The sequence below is a fragment of the Camelus dromedarius genome, chromosome 16, assembly GCF_036321535.1.
Source record: "Camelus dromedarius isolate mCamDro1 chromosome 16, mCamDro1.pat, whole genome shotgun sequence".
NCBI classification, from domain to species: domain Eukaryota; kingdom Metazoa; phylum Chordata; class Mammalia; order Artiodactyla; family Camelidae; genus Camelus; species Camelus dromedarius.
In genome coordinates, this window is record NC_087451.1 from 25,727,595 (window position 1) to 25,754,756 (window position 27,162).

At 59.3% G+C, this 27,162-nt stretch overlaps 2 protein-coding genes across 6 annotated transcripts; one reads left to right on the forward strand and one right to left on the reverse strand.

The window, feature by feature from the left end:
• The first annotated feature begins 1,091 nt into the window (after positions 1–1,091).
• Positions 1,092–19,300, forward strand: SHMT1 (serine hydroxymethyltransferase 1). Of its 5 annotated transcripts, XM_064494835.1 has the most exons (14): positions 2,502–2,920; positions 3,018–3,100; positions 3,190–3,321; positions 6,302–6,416; positions 7,178–7,323; positions 10,211–10,326; positions 10,593–10,753; positions 13,019–13,100; positions 13,533–13,745; positions 14,909–15,025; positions 15,673–15,795; positions 17,287–17,403; positions 17,906–18,016; positions 18,275–19,300. In XM_064494835.1, exons 3-14 carry the CDS (start codon positions 3,296–3,298, stop codon positions 18,445–18,447), a joined length of 1,500 nt encoding a protein of 499 aa, XP_064350905.1. In that variant the 5' UTR covers positions 2,502–2,920; positions 3,018–3,100; positions 3,190–3,295; the 3' UTR covers positions 18,448–19,300. The 5 variants fall into 5 exon arrangements, with proteins under 5 accessions (XP_064350906.1, XP_031323348.1, XP_064350907.1 ...); XM_064494836.1 differs by lacking the exons at positions 2,502–2,920; positions 3,018–3,100 and adding an exon at positions 1,092–1,183 and having other exon boundaries at positions 3,127–3,321; XM_031467488.2 differs by lacking the exons at positions 2,502–2,920; positions 3,018–3,100; positions 3,190–3,321 and adding an exon at positions 1,092–1,183.
• Positions 19,126–26,992, reverse strand: SMCR8 (SMCR8-C9orf72 complex subunit). The gene is made up of 2 exons (XM_010993588.3): positions 24,147–26,992; positions 19,126–23,128 (listed from the first exon to the last, which is right to left on the reverse strand). The coding sequence occupies exons 1-2, from the start codon at positions 26,507–26,509 to the stop codon at positions 22,675–22,677; spliced, it is 2,817 nt and encodes a 938-aa protein (XP_010991890.3). The 5' UTR covers positions 26,510–26,992; the 3' UTR covers positions 19,126–22,674.
• Positions 26,993–27,162: the final 170 nt, after the last annotated feature.

Here is a 27,162-nt window from a genome sequence, read left to right on the forward strand (position 1 = left end):
TTGAACCATTAACTGTCACTTTCACCACATTTGTTGCAACATTTTGGAAATTGCTTGACATTGTAGGAGGTAAGGTGTTGTAGACAAACTGAGGCCTGGAAGGATCAGGAACTATTGAAGGAAAAAAAATTCAGTGACACAGTAAGGCAGACGTTATTCAGGGTGGGGCGAAGACTATTTCAATAGGTGCAGGGACCACTGCCGTGCAGTCTTGCAGCTGCGGAGACAGGTTGTGTCCAACGCCGGGTCCAGCAGGGGCAGTGGGAATTTATGGCCAAGGTGCAGGATGGGGCTGGTGGTGGAGAATTACTAAGAGGGAACCTCAGGGGTCAGGGAGTTCTGGCTACACTGAACAGGCCTGGGTGCTCAGACGTCGCGGAGGACGGCAGAGGATGAGGAAGCCAAGCAGACGCGGAAGATGGGGGGTGGGGTGGGGGTGGGGGTGGGCTCTGGTTGAATTGACTTAGCAAGACATCCGACAACACAGAGACAAACAGGGAAGCCCAAAAGCCAGGCTTCCGTCCGCGAGAGCGCCTCCGTCAGCTCTCTCCCTGTGTCTGCGGCCTCTTGGTTTTATTCTTCTTAACAATGGCGAAGGCTTATTGAGCCCTGCTGTGTGTCAGGCACGACCGCAGCCCTGCCAGGCAGGTAGATTTACCTCCAACTGAAAGATGAGAAAGATGAAACTCAAAAGTGAAGTGACTGGTACAGGATTCCACACGCACAGAGTAAGTGTGTCGGAGTTGGGACCCACGCTTGTCCCTCTCAAGTAACCACTCTGCTAACCTGTCCTGGGACAACGCAGAAGTCAGGCGTAAACTACACAATTCACCTTTAACCCGTCGTCTCCGGCCAAGGCCCCGCCCCGGGCTCGCAGCCCCGGCGGGCCACCCCCCGGGGCCCCTGGCGCAGGAGCGCGCGGCCCCGCGCGGCCGAGCTGGGCGGGGTCCGGCCCGCAGCGCGCGCGCGCCTCCGGGGGCGGGGCTCGTCGGGAGGACCGCTCGGACGGGGCGCCCCGGGGGCGGGACGGGGATGGGCCGGGGCGGGGCGCGCCGGGCCCCGGTGCGGGCCTGGCGCGCGGGTCACGTGGCGGCGGCTCTCGGACTCCAGTGTCGCCGGCGGCAGCGCGGGAGTCGAGGCGTCGGGGCTGCGCGTTCCTCGCGGCTCCGAGAAGCGGGACCAGGTGAGCGCGGGGCGCCTTGCCAGCGCCTGGGCTGAGCGCGCGGCCGCGGGTCCAGGCGGGTGCGTGGGGAGCGGCGCCTCGGCCTCGGTTGCAGCTGCGAGCGGCCGCTGTGCGCCCGGCCTCTCCTCGTGCAGCGTTGCAGGCGTCAGCGCAGCGCCCCTCCTCGCCCCAGGATCCTCACGGCCGAGCCGGGCTCGAGTGCCATCCGGTAGCCCAATTCGCAGGCGAGGAAGGTGAGGCTCGGAGAGGAGGGCCGAGGTGGCCCGCTGCACGTGCGGTCGCCCTGCGGCCGGGCTGCGCCTGTCCTCCGCTCTCCCTCGCCCGCCCTCGGAGACAGGCGCCGTCCTGTGGGGCTCTGGGCATGGTGCCTGTGCGTCTAGGTCCAGGAAGCTGAAGGACCCTTGGTCAGCGGAGGCCAACACAAACATGTGCCTGGGTCGGGCAGAGGTGGCCGACTGGAAACACCAGTTCAGGTTCTTATGGAATCAAAATTTTTTACTTGAAGGAACATGCAGTGGAGATAGGAGACTGTGCTTTTATTTAGGACAGTGTCACGGAGAAGGGCTTCGGGGGAACTAAAGGACTCCGACGGTTCTATGACTAGGCCACTTGGCTTCTGAGCCTCAGTGACCTCCTCTGGAAAGCAGGAGACACAGCATGTGTGTGAGACAGGCACACGGTGGTTCCCTCAGGAGGCTCCTGGCTGGCTCCACTTGTGGACAGAGGCCCAGGGAAGATCTGGGGGCCTGGGGAGGCTGGGAACCCTGGCAAGTGAATTCACGTAGCGGATCTGTTTCCCTGGGGTTAGGGTGAGGATGGTGCCGCACGGGAGTGATACTTGCCCAGCAGAAGCACCAGCAGTGTTAATGAGTGAGCTGTGGCTCCCTGGAGTGTTCAGCTGGGGTTACTGAATGGTAATAAACACGGCCCCAAGGTCCCCAGGCTTCTCTAACAGCATAGGAGCTGCTGAGCTCTGAGCAGCTCCCCTGTGCCTGGCCCTGTCTGGTGTTCCACGCCTGGTACCTCGTGTAACGCCCGCCCAGCTCAGAGCAGTCCTCATCTCTGTGCCATTTATAAGAAGACTGAAAAAACAGAGGTGTCAGCAGCTGGGGCCGCACACTGTGAAGTGGGGAGGCGGGACTGAACCCCGCAGGCTGGCCCTGCAGCGGGCTTCACTGCTGGGACGCGGGGAAGGGGAGGGGTCCAGCCGGGCCTGTGAGAGGTCTGCCTGCTCTTACTTAAGCCAGGCCTGTGAGAGGTCTGCCTGCTCTTACTTAAGGAAACTCGCTCCTTTTCTCTACGTGGGTGTGTCTAGTTGTTAGTTTCAGTTAGTTCTTAAACAGGTGGACTGAGAAATAACCTAAGGCCAGAGTTTCTGGAACACAGTTTGAAACTTGCGGAACACATGCCTTCAAGGTGAGAACCCGTTCTCCCACCCCTGCCCCCCCGGGCCCTCGCGTCGCATCTCCTGTGCCTCGGTGTTTTCCCTGACTTCCGACCCTGGACAAGTCAAACTTCCCACTTCAGGGCCTTCGCACTTGGCGCTTGCTCTTGCCCTGCATCTCTTCCCACTGTTCAGGTCTCAGCTGGGGCACGGTTCATGGCCGGTCTAGAGATGCCTGCCACCCACATATTATTATCTCGTGTGTTTCTCGTTTACTTTTTGATAGCCTGTTTCTCCGAAGAGCAGGGCCTGTGTCTTGTCCTAGCTCAGTGCCTGGGATAGAGAAGTTACTCGTGAGTATTCGCTGAAGGGATGAATGAACCCATTGTAGGCTAACAGCAGTGAAGTAAAGCTCCGAAACATCCAACGCTTATTTTGAATTAAACATAGAATTCCAGTCTGGCCCAGCAATTCCACTCCCGGGTCTGCACCCAGAAGAACTGGAAGCAGGGACTTGGCATCTGTGCCCCCAGGTTCATAGCGGCTTTCCTCCCAATAGCCAAGAGGTGGGAGCAGCCCGAGTGTCAGCAAAGGATGGACGCAATGTGGTCTGTTCATGCAGTGGAATGTTATCCAGCCTTAAAAAGGAAGGAGGTTCTGACACATGCTCCAACACCGATGAACTTTAAAGACTATGCCAAGCGAGTAAGCCAGACACTGAAGGACAAATGCTGTGTGACTTCATTCACGTGAGGTACCTGAAATGGTCAAATTCGTAGAGGCAGAAACTAGAATAGCTGTTTCCCCGGGGCTGGAGGAGGGAGTGGAGAGTGTTCACTGGGGAGGGGGTCTCGGTTTGGGAAGATGAAAAGACGAGGAAGTTCTGGAGGTGGGTGGCGGGGATGGTTGACCAACGTGAGTGTATTTCGTGCCCCTGAATTGTGCAACTTAATCATGGTTAAAATGGTAAATTTTATGTTATGTATATTTTATCATAGTTCATAAAAAAGGTGAGAAGTTCAGTGCGTACTGTTTTCCAGCCAACCTCCAGGCACTGAGAAAAGGTGCTAAATGTCTTCCCTAAATACATCATTAGCGAAAAATGACAAGCTTCCCTTTGATCTTAAGCACAGGCTGAGGATCTTTGTCTGTCTTACTGTAATTCAGGTTCCCCAGGATGTAATGGATTCGGCTGACTTAACAGATATAATAGATTGTGTCTGTAATAGATGCAACTGACTTAAGCGGAACGAGACAAAAGAACCTTGAACGCCTTGTTTGAATAAAGAATTGAAACTTCTTCCATGATTTAAAAAAAGCTTAGGATTCAAGTTGCGTGTGGATTTGACTGTGGATTAGATTCTGTGGGAGGGTGGCTTGGTCTGAGGACACAGGGTGGAAAACTCTGCGGGGTGGCAGCGAGAGCAGGGTGACCCTGCGGCTGGCAGAGGGGACTCCTGCCCAGGAGGGAAAGGAGAGGATTTGCAGTGAGGGCAAAGGGCAGCAGGTGGACCGAGTGAGACACAGGTGGAGGCAGAGGCCTTGTTTTTCCAGAGCCCGGTGGACCTGTGTGCTTCTCGTGGAATGACTGTAGACCTGACTGTCCCGGGGGGGGGTTCCAAATGAACTTCAGTTATTTGGTGGTTGAGAAATACTTGCTCTGTGTTGCTTGTCGCCTTTGAAGCCTGTTAACCTTGAGCAGTCAGAACTTAAAAGCAGCTTTTCTCTTTGAGATCCTAGGACCAGAGGGCTTATTTAGGCTCTGGTGTCTTTCCTGTGGGTTGGCCACCCATCGTGTGTTGGCCGTTCTTGAGTTCGAGGAAGCGGTGGGCAGGGCGCCCAGACCACTCACACGTCTCCCCACCTCTGAAGGGCTGTGGGCGTGGCCCCCGCGCGGTGGCCTTTGAGTCCTGGCACTTACTGCTGGTTTGCATTTTGTAGGAGTTGCTGTACTTCTGATCACGCTGTGCCTGTGTTGAAGTCACAGCTGCTCTGAAAGCCCCAGTTAGGAATTTCCTGGTTAAAGATTCCTGGCAGTTTCTTTTCTCTAGCTCCTCCAGAGATTAAGGAGGACCACTGTGGTTTGGGACTGTTGGGCTGTTTTGTTTAATGGCATATTTGTGCACCTGTGTGGGAAAAACCGCCCTCTTCCCGCTGTGCCTCCCCTTAACTCCCCCGACTTCTGACACCAGACGGGTGGGTTTCCTTCCCCCAGCAGTTCTGCGACTCCAGCTGGGTGCTCTGCAGTTCCCTTCAATTCTGGCCGGAACCAGGCCTAGCACAGACCAGTCCCACAGACAGCACCACCCCCTCCTTCACATGCCAGTCGCAAGTACTGGGTGACCCACAACGTCTGTCCGTCTTGACTGCAAACAGGAGGCTCCCGCGACGTCCTCGGATCCTCACGTGGTCTGGAGCAGCTCACAGAGCTCAGGGCAGCACTTACTTCTGCTCCCCGGTTTGTTAAGGGTGTGATAAAGGGCACAGGTGTGCGCGGCGAGGTCTGGGGGCCCCCGTGGAGCTGGGCTGCGTCACCTCTCAGGGTGGACGTGCTCGCCCACCTGGACGCCCCGCACCCCGTGCTGCTGGGGTCTCATGGAGGCCCCCTGACCAGGCAGGATGGACCGTTGACTCCATTCCCAGCCCTCTGTCCTCTCTGGAGGAGCTGTGGGCAGGGGGCTGCCAATTCCAGCTTCTCGTCACAGCCTGGTCCTCCTGGTGACGGCCGCCGTCTGTGAAGCACCCCGGAGTCGCCTCATTAGAACAGGAGACACTCCTGTCACCCAGGAAGTCATGACATTTTTAGGAGCGGAGACCGGTACACATGCTCCTTATCTCCAGTGCTGCAGGGAGGCAGGCTCCCTCGCCAAGACCGGCCCTTTCTCTGCTGGGCGTCCAGAGTGAGCCCTGCCCACAGCTCTTGTCTTCGTGCACCTTCCTTGGTTACCCATCCTCTGTCAGGGCACTTGCCCTGTTTCTCGCTCGTCTGTCTCCCCGGAAGCCTCAGGAAGGTGGGATCGGGCCAGTGGCCCACTCGGGGTTCCCAGTCCCACCACCGGGAACGGCCTTGTAAGTCGTTGTCCGGGGAATGAGCTTGAAATGAAAACTCAGCCAATGCAAAAAGCTGTGAAAAGCTGCCGACGGTCGACTGAAGGAGTCAGCTTCAGCAAAACTGAAGCTTTCACATTAGCAGAAACACCACTGGGCACACATTCTCGTTCTTCGGAGGAACGTATGCTAAACACGCTCTTCCAGTCCGCTGTACTTTAGTGATGACAGGTTCAGGCTTGCGCATCTGCCCTGTGGTCCTGGTGGCGGGCTGGGGCTCCGGCCAGCACGTGCTGTACCTGCCGCCCTGGCCGCCCAGACGCTGGGTCTGTAGAGCGCGGGTGGGGGGTCTGAGTCCATAGTGCTCAGCTAAGATGCTTCCTGTGTGGCCGTGCCGGGCACTGAGGGAAGTTGCCCTCAGTCCTTGCCTTCAGGGAACCTGGCTTAGTGGGGGCCGCAGCCAGGAGTTCAGCTGGGAAGGGGGATGCCAGGCTGCCTGGGGGCTGGGCCGGGCCTCACGCTTGGCAGGGACCCGGCGGTTCACAGGTGGCTCTGTGTCCTTGCGGCCTCCGAGCGGGTCTGAGCGCATGGCTAACACGTGTCTGTACTTCAGCAACGCAGGGACCAGTGGGTGGCGATGCAATGAGCTTTGACTGAGTTTAATGTTGGAAGTTTCCCGTTTTTAGGCACCTTCGGAGCAGCACGATGGCGACTCCAGTCAACGGGGCCCCCTGGGATGCCGACCTGTGGTCCTCGCACAGCAAGATGCTGGCACAGCCCCTGAAGGACAGCGATGAGGAGGTGGGGCTGTGGGTCGTCTCCGGAGGAAAGGGGGAGGGCTTGGGCGCTGAGGTTTGACCCTTCCTCACAGGTCAGAGGAGTATGTCTAGAAGCATCTTTTATTAATGTGTTTTTGTAGCAGCTTTGTATGTGAGGTAAGTGAGTGCACTTACCACACAGGACACTCATCTTAAAACACGTGGCTCGGTGGTTTGCAGTGTGCGCAGTCACTTTTAGAACATTCTTCATCCCTCTGAAAAGAAACCTCAAACCCACTAGCAGTCACCCCCATCCATCCCCCAGACTGCTAGCCCTGGGCAGCCACTGGGCTGCCTCCTGTCTCTGTGGGCTTGTCTGTCCGTCTTTTATTTTAAGGAAGAGGAGCAAGGAGCGAGGTTCACGGAGGGAAAACCTGGTGAAACGTAGGCATGAAAATACCAGGACGGGCTGCAGTTTTCAAGCTTGGTGAGACACGTGGTTTAAAGAGTGTCTTCCCGCCAGTCACTTTGTTTCCCGTAATTCACTTTCTTCTGTCAGTTCCTTACCAGAGGCTGAAATCTCAAGGAAGACCCCCCCCCCCACCCCGCTTCGGGGCTGTGGGGCCGTCTTGGTCTGGTCATCTGGGTGGCGCTTCCCTCCGAGGGGCAGGATGGGCGCTTCCCTCCGAGGGGCAGGATGGGCGCCTCTGAGTGTCTCGTCTCCGTCCTCGGTGACTGCCTCCGTCGGAGCAAAGCGTTGAAGTAAAGCATGCAGGTGCTCAGCGCCGGTCTCCCCCTCGCCAGGTCTACGACATCATCAGGAAGGAGAGTCACCGGCAGCGGGTCGGGCTGGAGCTGATCGCCTCGGAGAACTTCGCCAGCCGAGCTGTCCTGGAGGCCCTGGGTTCTTGCTTAAATAACAAGTACTCGGAGGGGTACCCCGGCCAGAGGTAGGTGGTGTCCTCTGACGCGGCGAAGCGAGGGGCTGAACCCACAGGCATTCTGGGAACCGGCCAGGCCCCCGGCTCTCCCACGCGCTCTCCTCCGATTCCCAGGGTGGGGGCATTTCTAGCTGATCTTGTAGGAAATGCTTTGGTGCACCTGGAGAGGTGAGGTGCAGAGGCTGAGGGCGCCAGAACCACCAGCGGCACCCCCAACCCTGGCTCTGTTCCCGTGACAGTGACACAAGTGAGGGGCACTTGCTCGTTGTAGGTGAGGTCGACCTGAGGAGTGTGGCTTGGATCCCAGGCCGGAACCAGGCTTCCGAATCCCTTGCCCAGAACAGAATGTCACTCACAGGCCCGCGGCGGGGTAGAGTGGGGGGTCACGGGACAGCCGAGGGGGCCATGCAGCCGAGGACACGAGGCAGAAGGGAACTTCCGGCTACGAGACCTGTTCTGTGGTTTTCACTTACCTCCCTGAACCAAATAAGACTGTCGTTAAAACCTTAAATGAGTGCGTAGATAATTAACTCCTTTGTTCAAGTTAAAAGAGTTTTTAAGGGTGATGTACCCATTCCCACTTTTGTATTTTCTCAGTAATGGGCAGTTTACCTTTGGGGATGTTACTAGTGGTCAGAGTTTGAAAGAATTACTGATCTAGCCTCGGTGACTGCCGGATACAAACTGAAAAACAAAGTTCTCGTTTTTATTTTTTTTATCACAGTCGTATTAAGGTTTCATGTCCACGCTGTTCAATCCACTCAAGTAAATCGTGCAACTCAGTGGAGCCCCTGGGTATTGTCAATCGTAGGAGGGGGTTGGTCTTTGTCCCGTTCCAGACACAGCTTCCAAATCCCTCGAGCATCTTGGCTTGTAATGAGCCCTTTCGTCCAAACCTGAGTATGTGTTCAGTGGTGACCCTTGGTGGCTTCAGGGTGGAGGCTGGTGGCCGAATGACAGGGCTGGAGGCTGAGTTAGTCACACTGGCCGGTGATTTTATCAATCACACCTCACAACAAAACCTCCATAAAAACCTAAGCAGTGGGGTTTGGTGAACACATCGGGGTGCAGGGAGGGCGGTGCCCAGGGAGGGCGTGGAAGCTCCCAGCCCCCCATCCTCTCTGCCCAGAGCATCTCTTGCACTGGTCTGAGTTGTGTCCTTTATGATTAACCGGCATTAGCAAGTAAAGCACCCCCCACCTCCCCGAGTGCTGTGAGCCGTTCCAGAGGGTACCAACCCGAGAGGGGTGTCCTGGGCCCCCCGAGCCTGTCACACGGAAGGGCGGGTCACCCGGGGACCTGGTACTCACGGACTGGCCTCTGAGGGAGGGCCCCCATGGGGCTGAGCCCCTCACCTGCGGGTCTGGCACTGACTCCGCGGAGCTCGGTCAGAGTTGGAGTGAGCGGCAGGACGGCAGGGACTGTCAGAACTGGCTGGTGTGAGGAAAACCCCACACACCTGGCGTTGGATGAGTTGTGGGTGAAGACCTCTCATGCCCCTCACTTCTTTATTGCGGTAAAATCTGCTTAACACAACAGGTCCCATTCTAAGTGCCAAGTTCCACGGCATTAAGCAGACTCATGATCTGTGTGAGTTTCACTGCCCTCCGTGTCCAGAGCTCTCTCGTCTTGCAGAGACAGAGCTCTGTCCCCACTGAATGCAACTCCGGCCAGCAGCACACAAAAGACGTTCATCACTGACCATCAGGGAAAAGCAGATCAGACTCACGATGAGACAGCACCTCATGCCCGCTAGGATGATGAGAAAACAGAAAAGGACCCGTGTGGGTGGGGATGGGGAGAAACTGGAACCCTGTGCACTGCTGGTGGGAATGAAAACTGGTGCAGCCCCTGTGGGCTGCATGGTCCCTCAAAAACTTAAAATAGAATGACCATATGATCCCACAATCCCACTTCCAGGTTGTCTATCCAGTAGAGTTGAAAGCCAGACCTCAAACGCATATTTGCACACGCATGCTCATTGCAGTGTTACTCACAGCAGCCACATGTCCGTGGTGGTGAATAGATAAACAAAATGTGGTCTGTCCATCAGCAGAACGTCCTGTAGCCTTAAAAAGGAAGGAAATCCTGAACATGCTCCGACATAGGTCAGCCTTGAGGACATTGTGCTAAACGAAATCAGCCCGTCCCCAGAAGACAAAGACTGTGTGATTCCTCTTAAATGAGGTACCTGGAGTTGTCCGAGCAGAAAAGAGAGTGGCGGGGAGTGGTGAGGAGTTTGGTGGCACAGAGTTTCCGTTTTGCAAGATGAAAAAGCTCTGGAGACTTTCACACAACGACGTGACTGTACCTGTCGCTGTAGCACTGCTGAGCTTCAAATGGTTAAGATGGCAAGTTTTCTGTTACGTGTTTTTTTTTTAACTATAATCAAAAAATGTATATAGGGTAAAAACGTTTAAAGCGTTTCGTGGCCACAAGGCCTAAGTGTTAAAAACTTCTTCTGGATCAGGATGCTATGACTATTAGAATACTAATAATTTTTTAAAATGTGGTAAATTTAGGTATATAACTATTAAACAAAAAATTCAATTTTATGAGAAATGCTAAAAAAAATCCCAGTAACCCCACCACCACCCCCAGCCCCTGGCAAACACCGTTCCGCCCTCTCCTGTGGGTTGACTCCCCTGGGCGCCTGGACAAGGGGTCAGAGCTGTGACTGGCCTGCCGCACAGTGACGGCATCCTCAGGTCCGTCCTGGGAACACGTGTCAGGACGTCGTTCCAGACGGGAGGCGTGGCTGCTGGGCACTGACAGGGTGTCCCGTGGGACCAGGTGCGCGGTCTGGCCCGCGCTCCTTGGCCCCCCCGAAGCTTGCGGCCTCTGCCCTGAGCACAGAGCCTGGGCCGCGGTGGGCCAGCTCCCCGCCTTCCCGCAGGTACTACGGCGGGACTGAGTTCATCGACGAGCTGGAGGTCCTCTGTCAGAAGCGAGCGCTGCAGCTCTATGGGCTGGACCCCCGGTGCTGGGGCGTCAACGTCCAGCCCTACTCAGGTAAGGCGGGCCCGGCAGCGCCTTCCCGCCGCCTCCCGCGGCCGGCGGCCACCGCACGGAGTCCTGAGGAGGACGCCCCGTAAATGACTGTGAGCTCAGCCCTGGGGGCCCAGGGTCTTGCCCCATTGCCTCAGCTGCACGTGCGCACCCCCCGGCAGCCCCCGTCTCTGAATGTCCCCTCCGGCCGGGCCTGCCCTGGCCGCCCCAGTCCTGCTGCTGCCCCATGGGCGGGAGTGACGGCGCTGCCTCCGCTCCGCCCGCTCCAGGCTCCCCCGCGAACTTCGCCGTGTACACCGCGCTGGTAGAGCCCCACGGCCGCATCATGGGCCTGGACCTGCCCGACGGGGGCCACCTGACCCACGGGTTCATGACGGACAAGAAGAAAATCTCCGCCACGTCCATCTTTTTCGAGTCTATGCCCTACAAGGTGAGAGCATCTCTCTGTGGCTCAAGGGCCCCTTCCTCAGGGGCCTGCAGGGCTGGCTGGGCCCCAGGGATAAGCAGTGTGGCTCCCGGGGCACCTCAGGGGCCCCTTCACTGCTGGTCAGTTCCCTGCCCTGGAGTCCCCTCAGGCGTTCGGGGCACGCCGGGGACGGAGCGCCAGGGGCCGAGCTGAGGCGTGGGGAGACGCACGGGGGCACAGTGGGCACCAGCCTTGCTGGTCGGGGAGGAGGACACAGACCTGACTGGCCTCCAGCCGCAGCTGCCGCGGCCCCTCCTCTGCCCACCTGGCTGTGTCCCCGCCCGGCCCCTGTGCTGCCCGAGGGACCCTCACCCTCTGGCAGCCGGCCCACCAGGGCCAGGCATTTCCTCTGTCTGGGGAGAAACAGCACCTCGAACCTTCTGTGCCCTCCCCCAGCCCCCACCCCAGGCCCTCCACAGTTTGTTACAGATGCCTGGGAATCCTTCCAGGAGCTGTTTCATTGCTGAATTTTTCTTTTCCTTTTTTAAAAAAAGTTTTGTTTTATTTTTGAGGGGGGAGGTAATTAGGTTTATTTATTTACTTAATGGAGGGCCTGGGGAGGGCGCCCAGGACCTCGCGCATGCTGACTACATGCTCTACCCCTGAGCTGTACCCTCCCCCCTTATTGCTGAATTTTCAAGATCAAAAACTAAAACCTTTAAAAAAAAATCCCGCAAGTTTACAAAGCAAAATGTGGAGGGAGGGAGTAGCAGGTTTGGGGGGTGATTACGTCTTTTTAAAAACTTATAGAACTACATCCATTTTTTTTTTTTTTTACAGTGGGTCAGCTGTTGATTTTCTTTTTTTAATCTCTTTTTTAAATTTTAACTTACCCCGTTTTTTAGGGAGTGGTAACCAGGTTTACTTTCTTGCTTGATTAGCAAGGAGGCTGGGATTGAACCTAGGACCTGTGCGTGCTCAGCCCCGTGCACGCCCCCAGCTGCTGATTTGTCATAAAGTCACCAGTTTCTTTGCCAAGTTCAGACCAGTTCACGGCCTGCAAACAAAGCCCCAAACCAAATGCCAGACAGCCCTGCAGCCTGTCCAGACGGTGTCCCGGCCCCTGCAGCCTTGCACACAAGCCTGGGTTAACTGTGCTGAGTTGTGGGCACTTTCCCATGTGGAAAGGGTGCCCCCCAAACCTGGACCCTCCCCCTACCTCCCTGAGCAGGGGCTTCAGCACGCAGGGCTTCTCACACCTCCTCTCCGGGGGCCCCATGCCCCTAACATTTCCCCATGATGACCCCTAGGTTGTTTACATCCCCGGCACGTGTGCTGTAACACGACTTCAATTAACTGAACTTACTAAGAAACGTGTTTCCAGAAAAGAGAGGAGGAGAGGTTGTGTGTTCCACACGCTGCAGTTGGATCTGCGGTCCACTGGGGTTGGGCTTCTGAGTGTGCGGTGGGGTTGGTGTCCAGGTGATGTTTGCTTCCAGGTGGGCGGCCACCTGGCCGAGTGCTGTTTCCCAAAGACCTCCCTCCCTGCAGTGGCCCTGTGCCCCCAGCGGGTGGCCTCTAGCACAGGAGCTTCTGCGTCTGGGCTGTTCTGTCCACCAGCTTGTCTGTCCCGCGCACACACATGTGCCTTCATTACATCACTTTTTAGGTGTGTTTAAATTGCTTTCAGTAGTGCTTTGTGCAGAGGTCTTGCACATCTTTTGTTCAGCAGTTTGCAGGTTTTGAGACTAGTGCAATACATTGTTGGAATTTCATTTTCCCCTTTTCGCTGCTTACGTGCACAAACATAGCTGACTTCTGTTTTTTGAGCCCGTATCCGGGGCCCTGTGTCCACTCACGGGGTCTCAGGGCTCACGCCAGCATCCGGCCCACGCAGGTGCACATTCGGTGTTGGTGTGCCTTCAGGTCCCCGTGATTCTGTTTCTTCTTGCCTCGTCGAGCCTGGACTGGAAGTGGCATGGGGTGGCGGCACCCTGGCACCGCACGTGTGCCGTGTGCTGTCCGCCCTGGCTTACTCTGCAGTGGGGCGGGAGCAGGGCCCCTTCCCCGGGACCCAGCACCTGGGCCAGTTGTCTCACCACCTGTGCACTGCCTCGCCCTCTGGTCCCCATCGGGCTTGTCTCCTCTGGTTTTGTGCCGAGGGGAGCCAGCAGCTTTGGGCAGGTGGAGGGAGGCCCCCTGTCCTTGGCGGCTCAGGGTCCAGGCGGGAGGACAGCTGGTGCAGCTGGGGGAAGCAGCCAGGGCCGCAGTCTCCATGACGTCCTGCAGGTGAACCCGGACACCGGCTACATCAACTATGACCAGCTGGAGGAGAACGCCCGCCTCTTCCACCCAAAGCTGATCATCGCAGGTGAGGAGCGCGCAGCACTCAGCAGACCCCGCGCCTCGTACAGATCGAGGACCTGGCCCTGCCCCCACACCACCCTCGCTCCCTGCTGGTCTCTGCTGTGGGCGCTGAGCTGCTGGGGTCTAAGTGCATCCTTTCGTCTCAGGCCAAGTGTCCTGTTTGCCACAGCGGATCTAGGCTGCTCTTGAGAAGCATCTGGACGTGTTAACCGACTAGTTAGGGTGTAACGGCTGGGGGCCCCCCCAACTACGTGGCCTGGGGCAGAGCAGAGAGTCGCCTTTGCACAGAGACGTTTTGCAGGGGTCCCTCCTTTCTGTTCTCGGAGGTCTCAGGGGGACAGGCCAGCTTGCAAATGCGCCCACCCGAGGCAGCCCTGTGCTTGAGCCAGCCACTGGCCGTGAGTGGCTCTCACCCGTGTCACCTCTGCCGCCTCAGGAACCAGCTGCTATTCCCGGAACCTGGACTACGCCCGGCTGCGGAAGATCGCAGACGACAATGGGGCGTATCTCATGGCCGACATGGCGCACATCAGCGGGCTGGTGGCGGCTGGTGTGGTGCCCTCCCCCTTCGAGCACTGCCACGTGGTGTCCACCACCACACACAAGACCCTGAGGGGCTGCCGCGCCGGCATGATCTTCTACAGGAAAGGTGGGCAGCTGGGTGTGGGCGGGGCCCTCCTCCGTGGGGCTCACACTCCATCGAGGGAGCCAGAGAGACTGACCAGGGACCCCGGGGGTGTTGGGGTCCCTTCAAGAACTCCTTGGCAGGGGCAGCAACAGGCCTCAGGGAAGGGATCTGGAAGGAAGCCCTGAGCGCAGCCCCCCGGGCCCTGGGTAGGGGGAGGAGGAGGAGGGACAACGTGCTGGTGCCGGCGTCCTGTGCCATCTTTCCTTCCCGGGAGAGGACCCCACGGGGTGACAGGAAGGTGTGTGCAGGTGGCCGGGGGCTCCGGGCGGCCTCGCGGCATGGCGTTGTTCTGGGGAACTTACTACAGCATGTTTTTAGAGAAGGATCCACAGTAGTCAGACTGTGAGACGCTGAGGTGCAGATCTCTACCACGGTGTCACTTAGTGAGGAATTTCTCCTTCCAGCAACAGCTCAGCTCGCGTGTGGTGCTCCCCTTCCCTGGGAGTCCCGCTCCGGAGCTGAGGGCCCCAGGGCCCAGCAGCCTAGCGTCAGGGAGGGAGTAGCCCCTGGTGACCGATTTCTCTTCATCCCCCGCGGGGTCTCCTCACCCAGGCCCTGTGGCCCGCTTGGCTTCTCGGGGCCCTTCCTTAGCTGGTTTACGGCTTCTGAGGCAGGCAGCCTCGCCCCAGATGCTCTGTGTGACCCTGGGCCAGCCACGCAGCCTCTCTGTGCCGTCTCCTCACCTGCTGAGCAAGGGCCTTGTAGCAGTACCCGCCCCTCCCGCTGGCCACTGGCCGCTGGCCGAAGTGAGGATTAAGTGATGCCCTAGTGGAAGCCCTGGCTCACGGCAGAGAGGCTGGTGCATTATCTTCTTCTCGGAAAGGAAGCTCCTTCCCCGCCTCCTTGGAGTTGGAGGGCGTCCCCGGGGAAGGCTACCCTCTTGGGCGCTCCTCTGAGGAAACATGCCCCGGCGTAGTCTGTTCCAGCCTCAGAGGAGGGAGAAGTTTGTCCTTTCGTCCGTGGACGGTGGTCCACCCTCCAGAAGCCGGCGCCCCGTCTGCTCTGCAGCGTTTCTGACCAGCCTCGCCTCTAGGAGGGGGGGCCAGGCTGGGTCTGAGTCCAGGGAGGAAGAAGCCCAGGCGGGGGACAGCGGGGGCGGCCGTCTGACGTCTCCCTTCACCCAGGAGTGCGCAGCGTGGATCCCAAGACAGGCAGAGAGACTCAGTATAACCTGGAGCCGCTCATCAACTCCGCGGTGTTCCCGGGCCTGCAGGGTGGCCCCCACAACCACGCCATCGCGGGTAACGTGTTGCCCGCCCAGCCGGAGCCCTGGCCCACGCGCTCCAGCGGGCCTCCCCTGTGGCTCGCCCCGTGGCCCGCTTGCCGTCTTGGAGACGCTACCAGGGAGAGAAGGAACAGAGAGGGGCGGCTCCTGCACTGGGTGGGGCCAGGCCTCCCGTGCAGCGGCCCTGGGAAGCCATGAGGAAGGGCCTGACAACAGAGCAGGGACCTCTGGGCAGCGGATGGGCCCCCTTCCAGCCCTTCCACACAGACCGGGCTCCTGTGCTGGGACTCGGCACACACTCTGCCTCCTCCTCCATCGTCTGTGCCCCTTCAGGCTGCCCTGGGGACAGAACAGGGCAGCAGATGAGTGGAGCGCACGCTGCGTGACTGGGCATCTGAGCAGCAGCAGGGGGTAGCTGTGTCCCTCACACCCACTGGGCTTAACAAGGATGTGAGGTCCATCCTGGGGACAGCTCCTCCGTGGTAACTGCACCAGCATAGACTTCGTGCTGGAGGTGGAGCCGGGTGACTGCAGGGCTAAAATACGTCACCTGGGAGGGAGTGTCACCCACCCCCTCGGTGACCCTGGGAAGCAAGGAGGCTGGATGAAACTGAGTGTTGCTGCCTTTGGACCCTGTCCTGACGTCTTACCCCTCCCTCCCAGGGGTCGCCGTGGCTCTGAAGCAGGCCATGACTCCGGAATTCAGAGTCTACCAGCGCCAGTTGGTGGCCAACTGCAGGGCGCTGGCCGAGGCTTTGATGGGACTGGGCTACAAGGTGGTCACAGGTACGACAGGGACCCAGCCCAGGAGGCAGCCCTACTCCCTGGGGCTGCGTGAGCCTCACCCATTCTGTCGGGGTGTGGCTGCAGCCACGTGGGAGTCGGGACCACCTCAGAGGCGTCAGCGAGGCCCTCGGCCCCCTTCCATGCACAGTATCTCCGTGGCTGGACCACAGACAAGGGTGATGGTGGCTGCCCTCTGTCCCCACCTGTGGGACCACCGTCACTGGCCAGCTTTCTGAAAGGGGCCCCCGAGGAGGGCGAGTCAGGCACCAGCAGTCACAGCGCAGCGGTGGGGGGCGGGGGCAGGAGAACTCTGTCCCTCGGAGTGTCCGCAGCCACCTCGGGTCAGGTGCAACACTGGACGGGGACCTGAGCGACCCCGAGTGAGGTGGGCTTCTCAGGTGAGGCCCGACCTGGGGGTCACCACAGGTCACAGTTAAGGCAGCGTTTCCCTGGCAGCAGTGGCCCTGTGTGCGGGGGAGGGTGTGCGTCTCTAACCAGCACCCGGGGAATGCTGGTTTGGGAAGCAGGCTTAGTGTCACAGGGACGCAGGCCAAGCTCCGTCTCACTGTGGGCGCCATGCAGCAGCCCTGGCAGCCGGTGCTGCTCCCTGGGGCCCAGCCGCTTCCTGAGCTCCTGGGCCCACGCCGTGGGCGGCGGAAGCAGAGGTGGTGGACCCCGCATCGTGCCCGGCTCTGGCCAAGCGCTGTCTGCACGACCTTACTCACCTCACGACAGCCTTGCGAGTTACTGGTCTTATTTTGCAAATGGCCGCCTGAGGTCCCCAAGCGCTGAGCTGCCTGACCAAAGCCTCGTGGCTGAGGGTGCACGGTGGGTCCAGAGCCAGGTCGGCTCAGCCCACGTGCACCTCTTAAGTTGCAGCCGTCACCCGAGGCAACGCCTGGGATAGCGGGAGTTCAAAGTGAAGGTCAGGTGCTCGGAAGATTCCTGGATGGCCTCTGGCCATTCTGGAAAGTTCCTGTACCTTCTGCACCCTCATCTGCATCACTATGAAGATACCATCACCCTTGCGGGATGAGGGATAAAACGCGCCGCGGGCTGGCAGTGCCCCCCCACGTCCGTGGTGGTTACCCCGTGGAACGCCCACTGCCTGCCGCTCTGAGGCCGCCTTGGAGGGAGCCTTGAGGATCAGTTTAGAGGCAGTGGGGGACATTCCCAAGTGATGCTGTCACCCGACAGGCTCCCAGGCACTGCCTGGCCCCTGGTGTGTGGGCAGGTGGCGGTGGGCGGCCTGGGCTGGCCGCTTTCCCTCAGCCTCACGGCCCATCCGCATCCCCAGGTACCCTTTTTGAACTACTCCTTCCTCTCAGACTCTCAGGCCCTGGGGCACCTGGTCATTAGCAGGTGATGGAAGCCTTCCAGGACGTGTGCTGGGGGTCACCTTCCTGACCTCATCTGGTGTAGTCCCCTGCACCCCACCCCTGTTTCTTTGGAGGAGATTCTGTATTCCCACATGTCCAACCCGGTTTCCAGGTGGTTCTGACAACCATCTGATCCTCGTGGACCTCCGATCCAAAGGCACGGATGGCGGCAGGGCCGAGAAGGTGCTGGAAGCCTGTTCCATTGCCTGCAACAAGAACACGTGCCCAGGTGGGCCTCCTTGGTCCTCTCTTCCATGCCTTTCCGTCATGCTCCTCTTGGCCGACGGTGACATGGCTCTGGGGACAGACATCAGATGATCTGGGGCAGACCTCACAGTGGACGGCAGCTGGGCCGTGGCTCTCCCAGCTGCCCCCTCCCATGCGGCTCCGACCCTGGGTGGTGGAGAGGGGAGGCTGAGGTCAAGTGCTCAGAGGTGAGAGGGCACCTGAAGGTGAGGCGGCCGCCTCTGGAAAACCGGCTGGATTTCTCAGTGGGTCGCAAGTAAGATGCGGGCAACGCACCTCGAACCTGGACAGACGCTGGCCTCATCGACAGAACAGGATCTGCGTGGCAGAGGGTGACTTCCTTACTGTCTGAAGTAGAGCAGCCCACGTGGGCCTGCTCCTGCCTGCAGTGGGACCGGCTGTGCCTTTGGACTGAGTGCCCCTCCCTGGCGCACGGTGGGCAGTGGTGAGGTGGCTGAGGCCCAGATGGCCTGTTACTCTTGTAGGTGACAAAAGTGCACTGCGGCCCAGCGGGCTGCGGCTGGGGACCCCTGCGCTGACGTCCCGGGGACTTTTAGAAGAAGATTTCCGAAAAGTCGCCCAGTTTATTCACAAAGGTAAGGGGAGGGGTGTGGATGCTGGCTGTGCCGGGTCGTGTATGCAGGGCCCCACTCAGGACCGAGCGGCTGGGCTGGAGGACGGCCCTGCTCCAGGCCGAGCACTGGGCCAGGCCAGAACCGTCACTGCAAACCGTGGGGTCTGGGGTGGCGGCTCATCCTGCCCATGCGAGGGGCATCTAGGAAGCAGGTCTGGGGGAGTGCCGAGGGCACGCGGGCAGGAGGGTCCGGGGACTGGCTTGTCTCTTGCCTGCACAGGGATACAACTGACCCTGCAAATCCAGGATGCCGTGGGAGGCAGGGCCACCCTGAAGGAGTTCACGGAGAAGCTGGCGGGGGAAGAGGCGCACCGGCGGGCCCTGGGGGCTCTCCGGGCAGAGGTGGAGAGCTTTGCCTCCCTCTTTCCTCTGCCCGGCCTGCCTGACTTCTAGAGCTGACGTCCGAGGGCCCAGTGCCATTCTGGGGCGCCACACGGATGGTCAGCTCCCTCCAGCCCTCCGAGGGGCTTTTTTTCGACTTTGCTACGTTACCGTCTTCACAAGTCAAAATTTAAGGCTCATTGTTAGTAATTCTGGGTTAAGTTATTAGGGAGTTTAAATTTGAACCTCATTTTCTCACTGCTACATATATATGGTTACTCTGGAAAAATGAAATACAATTTAGCCATTCAACCTTAATTATCTAGACTGTAGAGCAGAGCAGAGCTACTGGGAAGGTTCCAGTAGTGTTACTCACTCTGCTCTTAAGAGTCCCTGGGCTTCCTCCAGACTCGCCACGGCAGATAAGGAACAAAGTTGAGCTTGTAAAAGCCACATGTTGACAGCTGTTCCCCAAAGGGGGGCTGAATTAACGACCATTGCAATTGAGGTAGGAAAGTCCTGACCCTTCTGCCATGTGCCTTTGATCTGAATCCCAAGTTACAAAGTCTATTCCAGGTGCCACCCAGCTCGCTGGGAGTCCCTCTCTCCGCACCTGGGGACACATGCAGTCCCCTGCCCCAGACCCCAAGACAGGTGGGCGAGCCGGGGGCTCTGTGCACGTCAGCCGGGGGCTTCCTGCCCAGTGCGAGGTGCCCACCCCCACCTCCTCTGTAGTCGGGAAGCCAGACGTCACCTTCCCACAGAAATTTATTTTTCATAAAGCTGAAGTGCAAAACACGACCGTTTGTAATATGCACAAATTTTAACCACGGAACATCTACAAGAATGATAGCTTTAAAAAATACAACCGACTTTTGTGTTTCAAAAATAGCTTAACTCAAATAAATTAATTTCTTTAAAAGTACTCTCCTCACACCACCTGTCTGGCATTCCTCTGGTCAAAGTCCGGCGCAGCTGCGCCTGGCGCTGCGGGCCTTGCTCCTCGCTGGAGCCTTGCCAGGTGGGAGCCCGGGAGCCAAACAGTCACTCCCAGGAGGCCGGGCACAAACCAGCAGCTTAATTCACTACAAAGCGCTCCCAGCCCCCCGCCCGCCACAGCCACACCCCAACCATAACCGCAGGGCCAGAGGCGGCTGGCACGCAGGGGGATGGGCTCGGGAAAGCTGGGTGTGCTGAGGCCCCATCAGCCACTCCTTTCTCAGTCTGTTGGTGCCATCTCTCCCTTGAAGAGTCCAGTGTGGCCAATGTCCATGAGTGCTGGGGAAAAGCCAGAAAGCTCACTGGTTTGCCTCAAAGCACGAACCAAGGCACTTTCTTGAGCCTCTAGGAAGATAGCAGGTAAAATGTGATCGCTGGCTTGGGGGACTGGCGCCCCCGGGGGCTGAGGAGGGCCGCCACCTGTGCAGACAGCGCGGCAGCAACGTGAGAAGCTGGCCAGGGGGCGACAGGAGGCCGGGAGACAGGCACACGCCCGGTGCTGGCAGGAGTGGGCGGCACGCATGCAGGCGCCGGCCTCCAGGCTAAGCGGCCTCCAGGGGCGCGAGCTGCGGGGCCCTGGCCTGGGCAGGAGCCACCGGCCCTCGGAGGACCTGAAGTGGGGTTGTTGCTTGTTTAGGCGTGAAGTCTATGACGCTGTGAACATAGCAACTGGTCCGAAACAATTAAAACTAGGTGGGGAAGACAGGAGAGCCATTCACGGCCTATTTCTGGTCCCTGGTGCACCGTGTGTAACTTCAGCTGGTGCAGTGCATCGGGGAAAAGTCCGCTTCTAAAACCCGGGTTCCACTCAGGGAGCAAGGCCCCAGGACCCGGGTGCTGTGAAGGGTTTTGGCTGATCTCTAAGCTGGAGATCACTGCTGCAGAATCGCTTGTCCGAGCGGGCTCTTCTTGACCTGGCCTTACCTGGACCTGCTTTCAGAGGGGGGAGGGCAGGAAGTGGAACAAACCTCAAAATTTGGGTGTCTACGCCTTCAGCGCGACCCTCAGGACGGAAAGAAGTAACGAGGCGCGCAGGTCCTCTGCTGTCTGCGAGGGTTTGATGTGTTCAGACGCTTGCTGGCCTGTGACGTGAGGAAAACCTGCAGTGAAGACTCCCGGGGACAGTGGCCTGCTGCCGGCCCAGCACCTGGGCAGCAGACGCGCCGGGGTCTTCTGGTGGGCCCCGCCCTCAAAGCGGCAGGGCCAGGCGGCTGTCTGCCCAGTGGGCCCAGGGCTGGTCCTCCTTCAGGACCCCTTTGAGGAGACGCACGTGGGGTATCAAGCAGTCCTTCAAAACTGCCACACTGCAAAGTTAAGGTTTTGACCAAAATTTCCATGCGGGAATTCAACCGCTAGTCAGTGAGGCCAACTCGACTCAGTGAAGGAACAGCTCTGAGAGAGGCTCCTGAGTGCCCTCTGTGGCCACCCCATGGCAGTCTGTTCTGCTCTCACCCCAGCGTCCTCGGGGCCTCCTGACCATCCGAGGCGAAGCTTCTGCACAAAGTCCTCAGAGTGGACGTGTGCCTGACTCTCAGCCTTTTCCAACTTCCCAGGTGAGAGGTGTCACCTGCAGAGTCCGGGCTGGCAGCCCAGTGATCACTTCCATCTGGGCTTTTGGCCCCAAGGGCCGCTCTTCCCTCCGAGATAAGATGTCACAAGCTCGTGCCCCTGGAGCCCAAGCAGGCAGCCATCAGCCCCCTACTTAGAAAGCAGAGCAGCATCTGAACTGGACGGTGGGTGACAGAGGAGGGCAGCCTTCACGCCGGCGCACACTGCCCGTTCAGAAGCTGCCAGCATGTCCCTGGAAATGCCTCTGCGGACAAACATGCGACGCCAAGGAGACGGAAGCAGCAGCACTGCCACAGACCAGGCTCGGTCACACCCTCCGACGGGAATGGGGACCCCGACCAGAAGCCCAGGCAGGGAAGGGCTGCACGGGTGGCACAACGCAAAGCTTCCCAGCGCGCCAGGGCTCTCTGCGCCCTCCGGACGCTGTGCTGTGCCACAGAGCAGACGGCAGGACCCCACTGACGTGGACCCAGGCCCCGCAGACATGCACACGTGCTTGGGAGCAACCACTGTGGCTGGTTCAGGTCTGTTTTATCACAATTTGGGGGAACAAATTAAAAAGCAGGAGTACTAAGCATTCTCCCTAGAGAAAAACAGCTTAAGAAAAAAAAGTACGGAGTTTCCCAGATTGCAAGAAACCGTCCATCTGCACACCAGTGTCACTGTGAAGGGGACGTGGGGGGGTCCTGGTGGGTGAACTGGGGAGCAGCTCCTTCAGAGGGGGAGGTGGACTCAGTGGGGGCCAAGGGAGCTCCTGTGAGCTGCGTGCACCCCAGGCTGGCATGGCCTCCCCAAGGCAGATCACGAAATTGGCCACATGCAGCCTTCCCGGAGAAAATCCCAGCCCAGCAGGCCGACCAGAATCCAGCTGCCGCCATACCCATGAGAGCCCTCGAGGTAGTGAAGTGGTTGCAAAGGTTTGCTGTGGGTGAGGACTCGGGTGACCCCTGCTGGGCTCCAGCACGTCTACGGACCCTCTCCGAGACTAAGGTGTAAAGACTCTGGCCACAAAAGCTGGGGGAAGGGCTGGGAGCCTGCCAGCTCCTCCTAGCTCTCATGGGGGGACATCTCATGGCCCCTGGCTCCCCACCCCGAGAGCAGTTCTGACAAATGGGGACTCTGGTCACTCCTGCTGACCCCAAGCGACTTGGAGCGACTTCCAAGGCCCAGCCAAGGGTGCTTGGTGAGAAAGCAAGAACGGGACAGGGCTCTGCGCTCTCCCTGTGGCCGTGGGGCCCGGCTGCACTTTCTCCCTGCACCTCACTCGCTCAGGGCCCCCGGGGATGGTTGCTCTGTGACGCTGAGCAGAGGGCGCCACTGGGGTCTGAACGAGGCGATGGCTGTTCCACGAAATCTTTCAGTGAATAGCTGTGTCCCGAGTGCTCAGAGGAGTGGCCGGTGGCCCACGCAGTCCTCCCAGGCGGCCCCGCCTTCTTGTACCACAGTGCACCATCGAGGCATCCTGCCCTGGCTCCCCGTCCCTGGGCAGCCGGGAGCCCCCGCCTACCCCAGGCTGCTCCTCTCCGGGGGGCGGAGACTGTCACCATCCTTCCAGGCACCTCCGGGGGCCAGCCCCCACAACCCCCGGAGCCACCTGGGACCCAGGGCTGCCCTCTTGGTTTCCTCCCTGCTGCTGCCTGAAGTCCACACGGCTGAGAGGACCCCGCTGGTCATGCCACTCCTCCCCAGACTCTGAATCACAGGTCTTGGTCATAGTGGCCGGGACCAACCTCAGATCTTGTACAGAAAGCTGGGGACGTAGTCAAACCTGAGCGTGGGCTGAATGGCCCCGGGGTGCTCCTGTGTGTAGTGCAGCCTCAGCAGCTCGGCCAGGTACTGGACCACCTTGACGTCTTCGTTCACCAGGCCCAGGCTCAGCTGCAGGAAGCTGGCCTGGCGGCTGGCGGCTGCTGCCTCCGCCTCCCGGCCACGGGTGGGCAGGTGCAGGTGGTGGCAGAAGGTGTAGAGGAAGGCCTTGGCGCACAGCTGGGCAAGCACGCTCTGCACATGCATGTAGTAGGTGCTGCCCCGCCGGATGTGGGTGCGGCGGTCCGCCAGCCGCGGCACCAGGGTGCCTCTGTACAGGGGGCAGCGCAGCGTCTTCCTGTCCAGGTCCAGAACGCTCGTGTAGCGGCTGTAGCGGCTCAGGGCATGCAGGGCGCCGGTGCCAGCGGGGGACACGGCTCTGAAACACACACACACACACACGTCAGGAGGCAGGAGCCCAGGAGGGAAGCCCAGCCCAGTGGCCACTCTCTGCCCATCACCACATTCAGACCCTCCTCACCCCCCACGACCAAGGGGAGAGCCCGGGAAGACCCACGAGGCCCCAACAACTCGCCTCCTGCTGGCCTCTGAGGCCCTAACTGTGGCTTCCCGGTGACTCCTTTGCAGCCATGCCAAGCTTTCCACAGGGCCGCAAAATCGAGGGCCTGTCTGCTCTGCCCGGAACACCCGCCCTCCCTCCTGTACTGGCTCACGCCCATGTCAGACCCATCCAGCCTCCCTGAGCCCCAAACCCCTCCCTGCTCTTCTGCCTTCCTGCTCTGGCCTTGGTCCAGCCCCTTACCTTCCGAACCTCATTCGTGAGGTAGAGAACGGTCCCTAGCCTACCCCGTGGGTCACTGTGGAGGCAGAGGGAGTTGTGCTCAGGACAGCACAATCACCTCAGCCTGCCACTGACCAGTGTGGCGGCTCAGGACCATACCCCGTACTGCGCCCGGCACGTTGGAGGCAGGCAGACAGAGTTCATTCGGCGAGGGAAGGAGGCTAGAGTGTCCAGCCTCAGGAAGCAGCCCCCAACAACACCCTCTAGACCAGGTCTCCTGGAGGATCAGGGATTACCCTGAGGAGTTCGGCAAATGGCTGCTGACCAGCGATTCACCCACCAGGAGGCCAGCAGACCTCGGGCAGCCGTGATTTAAAAAAATTCTTCCAATTCATTCTGACACAGTAGGGCGCAGACCAGGGCTGGCATTAACTGAGGAACTGCAGCCCTCGAGAGACGGAGCGGGACGTGGGCCCGGGACTGGGAATGATTTCCCAAAAGCGACTCAGTGGGTAGGTGCTGGGCCCGCCTGGAAGCCAGGCCTCCTGGTTCCGGGTCCCTCACACCGATCTGTGAACCTCCCTGAGAGGGACATCCATCGGAAGCCTCCTCTCCACCTGGCCAGGGCCCATCCCCACCACCCGGAACCAATTACCTCTGCAGGCCAATAAGCTTCCACTTCTGAAAATCCGAAATATGCAGCGGAGAGGAGACCCAGTGCTTCACAGGTTTGGCACAGCAGCCGTAGTTGGGGACAAAGATGGACAATGCTGTCACGAGTTTCCTGACCATGGCCTCTTCCTCCCCCAGGACCACAAGTGTCCTCCCGCTGAGTAAGGAGTAGATGGCCGGGTGGGCAAAGGGGTACTGGCGGATGAACTTTAGGGCGTTCTGGCCGGCCCTCTTCTTATGCCTCTCGGAAGAGGGGCCGGTGGGGTGAGCGGAGGAGGGCATCCTGTCCGAGCTGGTGGAGGCGACGCTGCTGACACAGCTGGTGCTGTCCGAGTAGTCGTCCAGGCTGGTCTTGCTGTCGTCCTGGCTGGCCAGCAGGTGGCTCGGGTCCAGCTCATAGGCAGGGAAGCCTTCGGAACTGTGGTCTCGGGAAGAAAGGTTGGAGTTTTCCATGGCGAAGTCCACGTGGAAGCCCTGGTCCTTCTGCCTGGAGCGCTGCGGGGGGGTGCTCACGACCCCCTCCTCGTCAGAGAGCGTGAGGGCTGGAGAGGAGAGGGGCACCTGCGGACCCCCGGTCTCCTTCCCAATGCAGCAGGAGGCATCTGTCTGCAGTGGTGTGTTTTCCACGCTGCCCTCCTCGGCCTCCCCCGGCTCTGGCGGGCTGGTGCCTACCTGGAAGTGGATGGCTCCCTTGCCGTCGTCCGCATATGACTCTTCCTCGTTAATGGCACTTGGGTAGCTGGCCTTAAAGTCATCAGGGATGAGGGCCTCAGAAGGGCAGGTGCTGAGGACTTCAATACTGTCCTCGCTGATGGTTCTGTGGCTGACTGCTTTGCTCCGGACCACCTGCGGGCTCAAGGGCACCGTCAGGCTGCCCAGGCTGTCAGACTTGGACAGCACAGAGGTGGCCTTCTCGGTGCCCAGAACCTCAATGCTTTCACCGCTGCTGATGCTCCCTTTCATGTCCATGTCCAGGCAGTCCAAGTTGTCCTGGGGGTCAAAACTGCCCGATTCTGTTCCCTCCACTTCCTTGTACTCCTCATCACCAAGCTCCTGCTCCATCTTGATCAGCACAGACTCCACGCTGGACCTGTAGGAGCCCATGCTAATTAACACCTGGGGAATTGGGCATTTCTCCAGAGACCTCGAAGGTGGCCTATCTTGGCTAGGCTCAGCGGGTGCGCTCTCCTGTCTCACTACCGCCCTGTCGTCAGCCTCTGCAAAGTCTTCAAAGAGAAAGTTGGTCACGTGCTGCTGCTTCAGGAGGGCTCTGTCGATCTGGCTGGTCAGGAGGTAGCACAGGTCTCCTCTGAACATGCGCTCAATGTGGCTGAGCTGAGCCAGCGTCTGGGTGAAATAGTCGGTGTCACAGAGCTCCTCCAGGGTTTTCAACTTCTTGTCAAAACACTTGGTGGACTTCGCTTTGATGAGTTTCGGGGTGTAGGCAGGTCTGCAGGTGTATCGGTCTGTGTCAGCGGACTCTTCAGGGTCAGAGGTAGTGGCTGCCTGGCTGGGCCGGTCCTGGGTGTACTCTGTCTCCCGGGAACACAAATCGGACCCCTTGGACTTCCGACGAGGGTATGAGCGGATCTGCTTCAGCAAGTCCTGGTGTTCGATGATGGACTTCTCCACGCTGGCCAGCTCGTTGGCTTTCTCGATGGCCTGAGAGGAGTAAAAGCCTTTGTCATTGGCTTTCTTCTGGATCTCCGTTTCCATGTGCAGCACTGTCCTGGTGTAATCCAAGTCTTTCAGTTTCTTCTCGAGTTCCCCAGCAAATGCCTTCCTGTTGCCTGTTTTTAAGCACTCTGAAGCTTTGGAAAATTCAGCAGAAAGCTCCTGGAACTGCTGCATGATTTTGTGCTGGTCGGCCGAGATATAAGCCATGCAAAAGGGCCTAACAAAGCCACGGGCCTCCAGGTCGTACAGGGTGAGGTGGTGCACATAGGCAAAGGCTCCCTCTTTGGAATCTCCCAGCACGACCTTGGAGTCCTCCACGAAGTTCAGCTTGGGGTAGGCAGAACCAGGGGGATGGCCCACGAAGGATGCCTGGTAATCCACGGACATGATCCGCAAAGAGAAGTAATTGAGATCGAAAGTACCAAAAACTTTGGTGTCATTGGGGATGGTCAGCAAGGGCTGGGGTCCCACCTGCTCAGAGAACTCGGAAATAAGGATAAAGTCCCGAGAGAACTTGGCCCCGGACAGTTTGGACCACGGATTGGCTCCTTGGCTGGCGAAGGGAAAGAGCGGCACGGAGTACTCCTCCGGCAGGGCCGGCTCATTGTAAGGCTCCTCCTCGTACTCGTCCTCTTTGGTGAAGGCCACCACGTCAGGGGCGCTGATCATATTTCCAGATATACGGAGAGAGCATTGAGAGGAAGTGGGAAACAATGCGGATGTAGCTAACGCGGGGAAACCAGGCCTCTGGAGGAGGAAGCAAACTCCTTGCGGTCTTCTTTGCGCCCTCGGGGGTACGAGCTGCCTGTCACACACCCGAGGACTCAAATTCCCGAAGACCCTCAGAACTGTAGTCCTCCAGGGCCCTCGGAGGCCTCATGAACTCCGCTGGTCGGGAAGACTAGGGAGGCCGGCTGCCCTTCTCCTCCTCCTCCGGCGACCGCGGCCGGCGCAGAGCACCTGCAGCGAGGTCACTGGCGCTCCCCCTAACCCACCGCGACGGCAACAGCCCCAGCCTGAGCGGGTGCCCAACGCGGGGCTACGGGCCGCCGCAAGACCACACAAGCGTGGCGGCCCCGACGGCCCGAGAACAGAAACCGTCGAGGCTCCTCGGACGCAACAACCGAGAATAAGCTACCGCGGCGCCGCCATCTTGGCATCACATGACTTGCGGAGTCGCACCGCGTGACCCGGAAGCGTCTGCGTCGACTTCCGATCCAGAGTGCGGCGTCTGCCCAGGGCAGAGCGGGAAGGGAGGGAAGTGCTGTGCGAGTGGCACGGAGCGCGGGGAGCCCTGGGAGTTGTAGTTCGCGGCGCTGAGC

Excerpts from the sequence above, each read along its gene's own strand:
- SMCR8 (XM_010993588.3), bottom strand. The coding sequence starts at position 26,509 with ATGATCAGCGCCCCTGACGTGGTGGCCTTCACCAAAGAGGACGAGTAC. Across the intron at positions 23,129-24,146 it reads AAGCTTATTGGCCTGCAGAG|AGCCGTGTCCCCCGCTGGCA; the intron begins GTAATTGGTTCC and ends TGTGTGTTTCAG.
- SHMT1 (XM_064494836.1), top strand. The coding sequence starts at position 3,296 with ATGCTGTGTGACTTCATTCACGTGAG. Across the intron at positions 15,796-17,286 it reads GGGCTACAAGGTGGTCACAG|GTGGTTCTGACAACCATCTG; the intron begins GTACGACAGGGA and ends CCCGGTTTCCAG. Across the intron at positions 18,017-18,274 it reads CGCCCAGTTTATTCACAAAG|GGATACAACTGACCCTGCAA; the intron begins GTAAGGGGAGGG and ends TTGCCTGCACAG.